The sequence below is a fragment of the Fundulus heteroclitus genome, unplaced genomic scaffold, assembly GCF_011125445.2.
Source record: "Fundulus heteroclitus isolate FHET01 unplaced genomic scaffold, MU-UCD_Fhet_4.1 scaffold_71, whole genome shotgun sequence".
NCBI classification, from domain to species: domain Eukaryota; kingdom Metazoa; phylum Chordata; class Actinopteri; order Cyprinodontiformes; family Fundulidae; genus Fundulus; species Fundulus heteroclitus.
This window is the reverse complement of record NW_023397154.1, coordinates 845,466-859,230: the sequence shown is the minus strand read 5'-3', so window position 1 is coordinate 859,230 and position 13,765 is coordinate 845,466. Positions and strand designations below refer to the sequence as shown.

General features: G+C 43.8%; 1 protein-coding gene across 1 annotated transcript; it reads right to left on the bottom strand.

Annotated features, from left to right (window-relative positions):
- Window positions 1-694: 694 nt before the first annotated feature.
- rbm46 (RNA binding motif protein 46) lies at window positions 695-13,163 on the bottom strand. Its single transcript, XM_036133995.1, has 11 exons — window positions 12,927-13,163; window positions 12,078-12,254; window positions 10,413-10,593; window positions 10,168-10,324; window positions 7,638-7,767; window positions 7,099-7,196; window positions 5,290-5,650; window positions 5,000-5,199; window positions 4,817-4,919; window positions 2,869-3,130; window positions 695-828 (listed from the first exon to the last, which is right to left on the bottom strand). The coding sequence occupies exons 1-10, from the start codon at window positions 12,961-12,963 to the stop codon at window positions 2,871-2,873; spliced, it is 1,704 nt and encodes a 567-aa protein (XP_035989888.1). The 5' UTR covers window positions 12,964-13,163; the 3' UTR covers window positions 695-828; window positions 2,869-2,870.
- Window positions 13,164-13,765: the final 602 nt, after the last annotated feature.

Genomic DNA, 13,765 nt, shown 5'->3' with positions numbered 1-13,765 from the left:
ACTTTACCAAGAATTTAAAATAAATTAACTTTCTAACTTTAATTTTACAATATATAATGTAACTTTAAAAATAAATCTAAAATTTCTAATTTAAATGCTCCGTAAATAAACGTAAAATAGTCTCATAAATAACTTAAAACTTGAAAATAAGTCTTTTGAAGTAAATAAACATCAATAATAAAAGTCAACTGAAATAAATAGAAAATGTACAAATGATCCAAACATGGCGTGATAAATACTTTTTAAAACTATAAATGTGAGAAAAAGGTGTCTATTTTTATTTTCATTAAGTTATTAACTCTACCTCACGCATCACTAGAACAAAAGTTCAGATTCAGTTAATCAGTGAAGTTCACATGTGACTTTATAGCCAAGTTTTTGTTCTTATTTCATTATTTTTCTGTGCTTTCTGCTGAACACGTTGTTGGATTTATGTTCTGGAGATAATCTACGGGTTCCTGATTGCCATAAACCTGATTAGTTTCTACATCGTTGGAGCTTTGAACTGATTCTAAATGACTTGTTAAATATCTGCGGTTTCAGGTGGGTCGTTTATTTCTGGGCCTTTACTGGAACGTTGTTACAGCGGACGTGTTTAGTCCTGTTCTGAGCGGGGGACGGTGAGGAGACAGGAAGACGAGAGGACGCTCTGACCCAACCGTCAGCAGAAGCCGTTTATCCGAGGAGAGAGAGAGAGAGAGAGAGAGAAGAGTGTGGAGAGCGTCCATCGCTCGTCCTCTAACAGAGACAACATCAGAAAACACAGAGACGCTCATGCCTTGTTCCTTCTGCCACTCCTCCGCAGCAGCTCTTCATCACAACACGCTCCTGCAACGACATTAACATTATATTATGTTATATTATTTTATTAGATTGTATTATTTTATATTATATTATTTTATATTAGATTGTATTATTTTATGTTATATTATTTTATATTCAATTATATCATACTATATTATTGTATATTATATTTTATATCACATTATATTACTGTGTATTATATTATTTAATATTATATTATTGTATATTATTTTATATCATATTATATTACTGTGCATTATATTATCTAATATTATTTTATATTATTTTATATCATATTGGATTCTTGTATATTATATTATTTTATATTAGATTGTATTATTTTATGTTATATTATTTTATATTCAATTATATCATACTATATTATTGTATATTATATTTTATATCACATTATATTACTGTGTATTATATTATTTAATATTATATTATTGTATATTATTTTATATCATATTATATTACTGTGCATTATATTATCTAATATTATATTATATTATTTTATATCATATTGGATTATTGTATATTATATTATTTTATATAATATTATATTACTGTATATTATATTATTTAATATTATATTATATTATTTAATATTATATTATATCATATTATATTAGATTTGATTAGGGCTGGACGATATAGGGGAAAAAAGTATATCGTTAAAATAGAAATCATATTGATCGATATCGATAATCATCATCAAATTCAAAACATATATTTTAAGTGCAGCCCTGAACATTTTATGCTGTTATATATATATATATATATATATATATATATATATATATAGAACACACAAACACTGATTTCAAACTCAACCCTTTATTCAACCAAAACTGCAAGTATTTAAAAAATGAAAAAGAACGCGTGCTTTCTGAACTCTTTGAAGGGGGCGGAGCATTCCTGGGTCTGCGTTTGTGATTGGTTGGAAGGATGTGGTGACTGTAATATTAACCTACATGATAGGCTAGAAATGCAAAAGGAGGGAAAACTGTTATTCTATTGAACTTTTTATTCACACCGTCTTTTCCTATCATCGATATTAATCTAGCAATCGATATATATTGTTATTGAATTATCGTCCAGCCCTAGATTTGATTATTTTATATTGTATTATTTATTTCATATTATATTATATTATTTTATATATTATTTAATATCATATTAGATTATTTTATATTAGATTATTTTATATTATATAATTTAATGTAACATTAGATTATTTTATATTATATTATTTATTTAATATTAGATTAGATTATTTTATATTACATTATTTATTTAATATTAGATTAGATTAGAATATTATATATTATACTATATTATATTATATTAAGTATATGACAAAAAACACTTTGGGTCAGATTAATTAAATGCTTTTCTCTCTTTCCTTTCAGAGCTTTTGCACATTTCTACATCTATAAAGGAGCAATAAGCGAAATTTCCTTATTTTAGATAGAAAGAGCTAAAAAAAAATAGTGTTGTGAAGAACTAAAGGTGATATTTCAGACTAAGCTGTGACTTCACCACGTGTCTGTGTTGTTCTCCAGTCTCTTCTTCACATAGCCGCACCATGTGTGCATATGAACAGCTGGCACTGAGGCCTCAGCCCCTCCCTGCCCTAAAACGCCACCGTCAGAGCAACATGGCGGAGAACAACCCAGCAGATCAACATGTTCTCCTGCTGACAGCTTTATAAAGAGTTAGACTTCTTCACTAGACATGTTCCTCCTAAAGGTGGCGCTGTTTTTCTGTTTTGATTATTCACAAATATGCATGTAGGAGGCGAAGGTTGGTGGTTAAATACCGCTTATTGCTCCTTTAAATACCAAAGACTTAACACGGCACCACTTTACAGTAAGGCTCTCCTCATAGACGGCTAATAAATGGTTTATTTCTGACCAGATAATGAGTATCTTCAGATCTAGAGTTGCTTAAAACATACTGAAATCAAATCAAATCACTTAATTAATGCATAATAAAGTCTCAACATGTAGAACATTATAAAACGGCTGCTAGCCCTGCGCTAGCCTCCTGCTAGCGGCTCACCGTCAGTAGAAGGGCGACTGGCCGTTCATGTAGAGCCGCAGGGCCTGGGAGGCGGCGGGGGAGAACATGGAGAGGGAGGGCAGGGGAGACATGGGGAAGGGGGACAGCGGCGGGGGAGGAGGGGGCGTAGGGAGGCAGGGGGTGTAGGGCCGGCCGCCGTAGCTCAGCACGCTGGAGCCGCAGTCGGAGGGGGGGGACATGGCGAGCGGAGGCGACAGGCTGTTGGGCGAATCGTAGGAGGCGGCAGGCAGGACGGAGGAATCTGGAGGACAGAGGAGGAGTCTGGCTGTTAATTGGCTCGTTAGTGTGGGAAAACTGCTAATCACCACATTCACTCACTGAACCAGATCTTTTACTGATCTAAACCCTGAAACCCTGCTGGTGTCCACGTCTACGCCTCCTGTTTCCTAGGCTAGCGGCCCAGTCACCATCTTTCCATCCCAACAGAAATCTGATCTGGGCTTCTTCCATGTGTGCTGCTAACCCAGATAATTATTGGACTTTTTTCAAAGCGTCATCCGTCTCCCTCTACTCATCCATACTCAGTATTAGTAGCAGCTAGCGCTCCATAAACACCGTTAATATCCGCGCTGCTTTCTTCTTACCACGTCTCGCTATGATTTGGTCTTAATACCTTCGGCTCTCGTTGCTCAGCAGCTTTCTAAAAATAACAAGGAGAGATGCCGGCCGGTATCCGTGTTTTTTTTTTAAACTAAACTTTATTGAACACTTCCAGAAACCTTAACAAAAAAATGGACAAGCCAATCAGGAATCGACTCAGACAACAATGGCGGCTCACGGCGAGGAATTGAGCGGTGACATCGGTGCTGCTGTTTTATCGTTGTTGTCCAAGAAAGAAAGGAAATAAGGATGGAAGGAAATAAGGATGGAAGGAAGGAGGTAGGGAAGGAAGGAAGGAAGGAAGGAAGGAATGAAGGAAGGAAGGAAGGAAGGAAGGAAGGAAGGAAGGAAGGAAGGAAGGAAGGGGAGTAGGACAGTGGGCATTACAAAGGTACCACAGCGTGGTCTGGGCTGCAGTAAAGGAAGGAATGAAGGAAGGAGTAGTGAGGAAGGAAGGAAGGAAGGAAGGAAGAATGAAGGAGGGGCGGAAGGAAGGAAGGGAAGAAGGAAGGAAGGAAGGAAGGAAGGAAGGAGGAGGTAGGACAGTGGGCCGTACCAGGCCACAGCTTGGTCTGGGCTACCATTAAAGGAGAAGGAAGGAAGGAAGGAGGTAGGAAGGAAGGAAGGAAGGAAGGAAGGAAGGAAGGAAGGAAGGAAGGAAGGAAGGAAGGCCGTACCCAGGTTCCACAGCGTGGTCTGGGCTGCCAGTAAAGGAAGGAAGGAAGGAAGGAGGTAGGGAAGGAAGGAAGGAAGGAAGGAAGGAAGGAGGTAGGGAAGGAAGGAAGGAAGGAAGGAAGGAAGGAAGGAAGGAAGGAAGGAAGGAAGGAAGGCCGTACCCAGGTTCCACAGCGTGGTCTGGGCTGCCAGTAAAGGAAGGAAGGAAGAAAGGAAGGAGGTAGGGAAGGAAGGAAGGAAGGAAGGAAGGAAGGAAGGAAGGAAGGAAGGAAGGAAGGAAGGAAGGAAGGAAGGAAGGAAGGAAGGAAGGACGGCCGTACCCAGGTTCCACAGCGTGGTCTGGGCTGCCAGTAAAGGAAGGAAGGAAGGAAGGAGGTAGGGAAGGAAGGAAGGAAGGAAGGAAGGAAGGAAGGAAGGAAGGAGGAAAGAAGGAAGGAAGGAAGGAAGGAAGGAAGGAAGGAAGGAAGGCCGTACCCAGGTTCCACAGCGTGGTCTGGGCTGCCAGTAAAGGAAGGAAGGAAGAAAGGAAGGAGGTAGGGAAGGAAGGAAGGAAGGAAGGAAGGAAGGAAGGAAGGAAGGAAGGAAGGAAGGAAGGAAGGAAGAAGGAAGGAAAGAAGGAAGGAAGGAAGGAAGGACAGACAGTGGGCCGTACCCAGGTTCCACAGCGTGGTCTGGGCTGCCAGCTCCTTGGCGTCGTCCAGCAGCACACACAGCTTGTCGGGGACGTAGGTGGCCCTGGTGGAGGGCAGCAGCACCTGCAGAGACACGCAGAGCGGTGGTTCTGGTCACCGTGAAGCGTCAGAGATCAGAGGTCAGAGGTCAGAGGACCACCCACCTTGTAGAGCAGCAGCAGCTTGCCGTCGGGCCCGGCGGTGCAGTACAGCTGGTACTCGGGCGGGGACCAGCAGTTCTTCAGGCAGTGGTACTCCAGCAGGCTGACGGCCGAGCCGATCTGGCTCTGCTTGAGGGCCAGGGGGCTGACGGGGGTGAGGGGGGTGCAGGGGAACAGGGGGAACATCCAGCGGTCCGGGTCGTCTGAGGCACACACAACCAGCATGAGAGCCAGAGAGTGAACCGGCAGCGTCATGCTGTGGAAAAGTCTGCTGAGGAACCAACAGAACCCACCTCCTCCGTTATAGCAGGGGTTTCCCACGCGGGTCTGCAGGGGCGTGCCTCTGAACGAGGCCCGTCCCTCGCTGGCGCCCCCTGAGGCGGCGTTGCCCATGGGACCCCTGGCGTTGCACCTCTTGCCGGCCCCGCCGCCGTCCTTGATGCCGGCGGGCTTGGCCAGGGTCACCTCCACGGTGGCGCCGTCGATCTGGGCGCCGTTCATGAGGCCGAGGGCGGCGATGGCGTCGGCGCGGCTGCGGTAGTGGACGAAGGCGTAGTCGGTGAGCTTCTTGACCCGCTCCACGGCGCCGGGCTTGAAGCTGGAGAACTCCCGGTGCAGCGTCTCCTCCGTGGTCTCCAGCATCAGGTTACGCACCTGCAGCAGCAAAGCAGTCTGGGTAAACGCAGAGGCTGGCATTCGACACACTTCACAGACAGACAGCTGCTATGGCTTTTACAGACTTTTACAGCTTCCTGAAGTCCTGCAGCGGAAGACCGGGCCGGCTCTGTGGCCCCGGTGATGGCGGCCAGAGGCCCCTGAGTTAATGTGGCTGTAGGGAGACGTCCTCACCTCAGAGCAGAACCTGTGGCGAGTCGCTTTATTTTCCACTATCTTAACATGTACGTTTATTATGTTCTATTACTTATCTATTATTTTGTTTGATTATTTTATTGTTTATTTTATTATGTTTTATTATTAAGTTTTATTGATTTTAGTATGTTTTATTATTTATAATTTTATTGTTTTGTTCATTATTTTATGCTTTATTATTTATATATTGTTTTATTTAGTATTTTATTTTAGTATGTTTTATTATTTTATTATGTATTATTCATTTTCGTATGTTTTATTATGTATTGTTTTATTATTTATTAATTTTTATTGTTTTATTATTTCATTTATTATGTTTTATTACTTATCTATTATTTTGTTTTATTATGTTTTATTATTAAGTTTTATTGATTTTAGTATGTTTTATTATGTTTTATTATTTATTTATTCTTATTGTTTTATTATTTCATTTATTATGTTTTATTATTTATTTATTTGTTTTATTGATTTTATTGTTTTATTATCTATTATGTTTTATTATTTAGTTTTATTGATTTTAGTATGTTTAATTTTTAATTTTATTGTTTTATTATCTTTTATGTTTCATTATTTAGTTTAATTGATTTTATTGTTTTATACTTTTTTATTATGCTTTATAATTTTTTTTATTTAGTATGTTTTTTGTTTTATTTATTATTTATTATGTTTTATTGATTTTCGTATGTTTTATCATGTATTTTATGTTTTATCATTTATTTATTTTTATTGTTATTATTTTCATTTTTATTACTTATTTATTATTTAGTTTGATTGGTTTTATTGTTTTATTATCTATTATGTTTTATTATTTATTTTTTTATTTAGTTTTATTGATTTTAGTTAATTTTTATTGTATTATGTATTATTATTTATTTATTATTTTGTTTTATTGATTTTAGTATGTTTTATTATTATGTTTTATTATTTATTCATTTAGTTTTATTGATTGTATTATTTATTATTTAATTATGCTTTATTATCTATTTATTATGTTTTATTATTTATTCATTTAGTTTTATTGATTGTATTATTTATTATTTAATTATGCTTTATTATCTATTTATTGTGTTTTATTATTTAGTTTTATTGATTGAGACGCAGAGAACTGGTGTTTACGGGACAAACGGTTCTGGGACCATCTCCCACGTCTGGGCCGTGACGGCCCGGTTCTGGTGGGAATGGACCGGGACACTGACTGCTGAGAACCTGAGCGGTTCTGTGAGCGTACGTACGTAGAGAACCCGGACCCGCTGCATCACCTCCTCGTCCACGTCCTTCTCCGGCTCGGCCCAGTCCACCTGGATGGAGTGACCCCACAGCTGGAAGGTTCCTGCCGGGCAGAACCACAACGGGTTTAGGACCAGAACCACACTGGGCGCGGTTATGGAGTCTCGTCTGAATGAGACAGAACCTCTACCAGGTTCTGTCCTCGGTCCAATATAAGTCAACCGGGTCGGCCATTAACGCCTCCAGACACGCAGCTGAAGCTCGGCCCAAACCGGGTCAAAGGACCGGTCCACATCGTTTCTTCCATGACCCGGTTTGGCCCGGCCTCAGCTTAGGAGAACCTAGGAGGTTCTGTTTGACTGGGTTCAGAACATTCTGACGGGTTTCATTATCATCGACACCAGGCTGGGTTTCAGAACCAGAACAGTTCTGGCCTCTGAGCTCCTCCAGCAGAACTTGTGCTGCGTTCAATAAAGCTGGAAGAAAACAGAAAAAAAGGCGACAGGGAGCCAGCGGGTCAGAACCGAGCGGGTCGGGCCGGTACCGGGGATCAGCGTCCTGCGGGCCATGGCCGCTGCCTTGTGGGACTCGTACTCCACGAAGGCGAAGCCTCGGTTCCGGTTCTTGTCCATGGAGCTCGGGTAGACGATGACGTCCACCACGCCGTCCGTCACCTGCAAGCACACACAGGAGACCCGTCTGTCCGCTGCTCCAGAACCGCAGGCTCCAGAACCGCAGGATCCAGAACCGCAGGATCCAGAACCACAGGCTCCAGAACCACAGGATCCAGAACCACAGGATCCAGAACCGCAGGCTCCAGAACCACAGGCTCCAGAACCGCAGGATCCAGAACCGCAGGCTCCAGAACCGCAGGCTCCAGAACCACAGGATCCAGAACCACAGGATCCAGAACCACAGGATCCAGAACCACAGGATCCAGAACCACAGGATCCAGAACCGCAGGATCCAGAACCACAGGATCCAGAACCGCAGGATCCACAACCAAAGGCTCCAGAACCACAGGCTCCAGAACCGCAGGCTCCAGAACCGCAGGATCCAGAACCACAGGATCCAGAACCACAGGATCCAGAACCGCAGGATCCAGAACCACAGGATCCAGAACCGCAGGATCCACAACCAAAGGCTCCAGAACCACAGGCTCCAGAACCGCAGGCTCCAGAACCGCAGGATCCAGAACCGCAGGATCCAGAACCGCAGGCTCCAGAACCGCAGGATCCAGAACCACAGGATCCAGAACCGCAGGATCCAGAACCGCAGGCTCCAGAACCACAGGATCCAGAACCGCTGGCTCCAGAACCGCAGGCTCCAGAACCGCAGGCTCCAGAACCTCAGGCTCCAGAACCACAGGATCCAGAACCGCAGGCTCCAGAACCACAGGATCCAGAACCGCAGGCTCCAGAACCGCAGGATCCAGAACCACAGGATCCAGAACCGCAGGCTCCAGAACCGCAGGATCCAGAACCGCAGGCTCCAGAACCGCAGGATCCAGAACCACAGGATCCAGAACCACAGGATCCAGAACCGCAGGCTCCAGAACCACAGGATCCAGAACCGCAGGCTCCAGAACCGCAGGCTCCAGAACCGCAGGATCCAGAACCGCAGGCTCCAGAACCACAGGCTCCAGAACCGCAGGATCCAGAACCGCAGGCTCCAGAACCGCAGGATCCAGAACCACAGGCTCCAGAACCGCAGGATCCAGAACCGCAGGATCCAGAACCGCAGGATCCACAACCGCAGGCTCCAGAACCGCAGGCTCCAGAACCGCAGGATCCAGAACCGCAGGATCCACAACCAAAGGCTCCAGAACCGCAGGATCCAGAACCTCAGGCTCCAGAACCACAGGATCCAGAACCGCTGGCTCCAGAACCGCAGGCTCCAGAACCGCAGGCTCCAGAACCTCAGGCTCCAGAACCACAGGATCCAGAACCGCAGGCTCCAGAACCACAGGATCCAGAACCGCAGGCTCCAGAACCGCAGGATCCAGAACCACAGGATCCAGAACCGCAGGCTCCAGAACCGCAGGATCCAGAACCGCAGGCTCCAGAACCGCAGGATCCAGAACCACAGGATCCAGAACCACAGGATCCAGAACCGCAGGCTCCAGAACCACAGGATCCAGAACCACAGGATCCAGAACCGCAGGATCCAGAACCACAGGATCCAGAACCGCAGGCTCCAGAACCGCAGGATCCAGAACCACAGGATCCAGAACCACAGGATCCAGAACCGCAGGCTCCAGAACCACAGGATCCAGAACCGCAGGCTCCAGAACCGCAGGATCCAGAACCACAGGATCCAGAACCGCAGGATCCAGAACCAGGAGTCTGTGCCGGGTCCACAGCGCCTGGCTGATCTGGACCTCTAACAGAGGAACCGGTTCTGCTAGCTGAGCCCAGTTTCTACGGATCAGAACCTCCTGTAACCTGTTAATGAACTGAGTCGCTGACGACCCGTCCAGCTCAGATTCTGACAGAAGGTTCTGGTTGCTGAGGTGAAGCAGGCCAGGCCCGGTTTTTAATACGAGGCGGTACCGGTTCAGGAAGCTGCTCCGTTTGACCCGTTAAGGAGCAGAGGAGTCGTCAGAACCGGCGCCGCTGGGTCCGGCAGTCTGACGGCTCCTCTACTCCTCCGTAGAAGAATGTGGGTCCAATCAGAACCAAGCTGTTCGGGCCGAATGGTTTCATTAACACATAAAACCGGATCAGAACTTTTTCTGTTCTCAGAGGTGAGGATCCTGACCCGGCGGATTCAAACCTGTTCCGGGTCGCTGCAGAACATAAAAAGGTTCTAATCGAGACCAGATGACGCTCTGGTTCTGTTGGGTTTATCGCCGTTTAAGCTGCAGTCAAGCAGAACCGGGCCGGTTTACTGAGTCCGGCAGAAATCTCGGGTCAGAACATCTGGAACTGTTAATGGACCGGTCCGGCCGGTTAACACAGAACCGGTCCGTAAACATTTCAGAACAACTGCTGGACGCGTTTCTAGAAGACGTCAGCCTGCAGGATCGGTACCAGCATGGGAGCGTACCGGGGCGGTTCTGACCCGGCTCTCACCTTCTTCATCTCCTCCAGGATCTCCTCCTTCTTCTTGTCTTTGGGGATGGAGCCGATGAAGAGGCGGCAGTTGTCCAGACTCACGCACACGCCGATGAACTTCCCGGGTCGCACCTCCTGGTTGTCCAGCATCTGGATGGCCCTCTGGGCCGCCTCTCTGGACCAGAACCAACCACAGCCTGGGTTAACCGGGCCGAGCGGGGCGGGGCAGGGTGGTCGGCGGCGGCGGGGGGGCGTGGCCTCACCTGTGTGTGTACATGACGAAGGCGTAGCCGCGGTTCTCGCCGCTGAACTCCATCATCAGGCGGAACTCGTAGATCTGGCCCGCCTTCTCGAACAGCGGAACCAGCTCGTCCTCAAACATGTCGCGGGGAATCTTTCCCACAAAGACCTCGCAGCCCCGCGGCGGCGCCGGCCCGTCCCAACCTGGACCGCACAGAACCACAGAACCGGCGTCAGACTGGGTGGAGCCTGAGCTGTGGAGCTATTTGGACCCGTTCACCGCAGCATCACACCACCGCCGCCATGTTTAACCACACGGCTTAAAACCAGGAGGATAAATCAGTAACAATAAAAATTAATCTATAGACATGATGGTAGAAACAAAAAGGTCAATAAAAAGTTCAGTAGAATAACATTTCTCCTTCCTTAATTCTAGCCATGTAGGTTAATATTACATCATTACATCCTACCAACCAATCACAACGCAGACCCAGGAACCAAGCTCCGCCCCCTTCATAGAGGTCAGAGAGCACCTGTTCTTTTTTTTTTCATTTTTAAAAACTTACAGTTTTGGTAAAAAGTTGGTTGAATAAAGGGTTGAGTTTGAATTCAGTGTTTCTGTTCTTTATCTAGAAGTAGGTTGCTAACAGCATCAAACATCCAGGTCTGCTCTTAAAATTACATGTTTTGAATTAGTTGATAATTATTGATATCGATCAACATAGTTTATATTTTATTGATGTGTTTCTATATCGTCCAGCTCTGCTTAAAGCGTCACATTATGATCGTTTCTGTTTCCTCTGACCACAGAAACATGTCCGCCGTCTCCTCTGAGCAACGTACAGAAAACTTCTCGTTCCTGCATCAGTTTGTTTATACGGGTCTAGAACTGACGTTAGAACATTTATTATAATAATAATAATAATAATAATAATAATAATAATAATAATAGAGTCTGATTTATGATATTTGTCGCCCTTGAAGGCGGCCGGTCGGTTTAGCAGGGCGGCCATGTTATTATTATTATTCATGTTATGGCTGAAATGTGCTGATTATAGACAGATTTACCTCCTCCTTACACTGAAAACATGAAACATTGCTCCTCTGCTCCGGTTTACCCATCCTGCACTGCGTCTTTACCAGGGTCACATGACCAAACAAACACCTCACAGCCAATCAGCCGAGGCTAATGTTAATAACGGTGGATTTATAGTTAATACAGTTATGACCGTCCAACTTTAAGGCGTCTGACTGGCTGTAAATGCTGTAAATTCCTCGTCTTGCAGGCAGTAACTAGAAAACGAGCCACTGATGGCAGGAATAGTTTCCCTCTGGGTGAAGGCTGAGGTTTACAGGTTAGGCTTATCAGAACAGAGAATAAACTGCACAGCAGCTACTAACAAACACGGCTCACCCCTTTACAGCGGTAGTCCTGCCAACAATCAACACATCCAGGGTTCATTTCCACACAGACCGACCCGATTTACTAACTATCTGATTACTGTAGGATCAGACGCACTAAAGTTCAGCTACTTTTAGTATCAGGATGCTTTTCTTTTGGGAGAATCCTGTCCTTCTCCCTCCCCTCCACAATCACGCAGCGCTTTGTTTTGGTCTATCAAACGAAATCCCGAGAAAACTCGTCTTGGGGTTTCGTTTGGCTCGGTTGTTTCCTTCCGGCGGCGTACCTGGCGGCGGCCCGCCGTACTTCCTCTGGCCGTTCTCCTGCACCATGTTGTACCCCGTCTTCTCCATCAGCGCCAGCAGGGCCATCTCCTTCGCACACGACACCCTGAAGTCATCCCTGTCCGCCGGCAGGTCCGCCTCGCCGCCGTCCGGGTCCTCGTCCGACGACCTGCCGCCATCTGTCCAATGAGAAGCATCATGCTAAGATTAAACAGGAGGACAAACCTGTAAAACGATTTCCACTTAAAAACTACCGTTTAATTTGTTAGAACAGATACTTAACAACAAAAATGGCGTTAAAACACCCATTTTATGTAATTTCAGAGATTAAAAATTTAAAAAAGTGTTCATAAATGCATAAATCCCCAGCTATGTTTTTCAATCCCTTCCTATTTTAGCAGTTTTAAGGGCATCTGTTTATTACTAATATAAAATACCTTAACATATATTTATATATTTCATTTTTTTTGTCTTAGAGGAGCTGTAATTGGTATAAATAGCCCATTTCTGGGTGTTTTAGATGCTAAACTGGAGCTGATCTAAGTTTTCAGAGAGCAGAAAAACCCTAAAATGTCACTTTAATGAAAAGCTGGCTGCTAAACGGGTTAACCTGTTGTTCTCTGATAGTTCATATTTTAACTTTTGTCCCTTTCAACCCCACTTAGAGCGTCATTATCTTCAAATTAGCAGCACTTTAAGCTGCTAAAGCTGACCTGAGCGGCCATTAAGAGTTAGCTTAGCATGCTAGCGGCTCCTCCAATCAGAGGTGCGACGTTGAGGGGGAAAAATGGTTAAAATAAGCAGAATTATTTTTATAAAGCGTTCCTAAACTAGTTAAAGTGAACTCTTACCGCCTCTGTGCTGTGGTATATTCCTCTCTGCGTACATTATCCGCCGTTTTTACAGAAATAACACCGTAAAAGAGGCGAGCAGAGCTGTGGTCTTCGGTCAAAACTTCGCCGGGAAAAGGAGAGGCGTTGCCTGGTAACGACGGGGACCCGTTAAGAGTCGTTCAAGGAGTCGGATCTTTGACGCTGATCCGTTCTGACCGACGTGAGTCTTCTGCAGGTTTAGCCAATCAGAGGCTTGCTTTTCGGTGCGGAGGGCGGGATCAGACGGCTACTAATATAAAGTAAAGTAAAAATAAAATAAATTTAATCAATAGCGAAACGGACTGGAGTTGCCAATAACAATTAGAGCTAAAAGATTGTAAATATAAATAAATATATATATATATATATATATATATATATATATATATATATATATATATATATATATATATATATATATATATATATATATATATATATTTTTTTTTTTCATTTAATTCCCCATTTTATGTTAATTTTTTTTATTTAACTCTAGATCCTTTTCGTATTTTGCACATGTTCTTTAATTTACAGCCATAGATAATCTTACTTAAATTGCCAATCAAAATTAGAGATTAAATTTAATATATTTTATTTAATTTAGTTTAATTCTCCTAAAAACTGCTTTTTTATTTTTTTGGTATTTAGATTTAGATCCTTGTCATATTTTGAACCTCTTCTTTAATTTACAGCCATAGATAATCTGACTGGAGTTACTAATAACAATTAAAAATAAAAACTAACCATAATTTATTTAATTCAGTTTAATTCTCCATAAGAACTGATTTTAGTATTTTATTTTTTTATTCAGCTCTAGA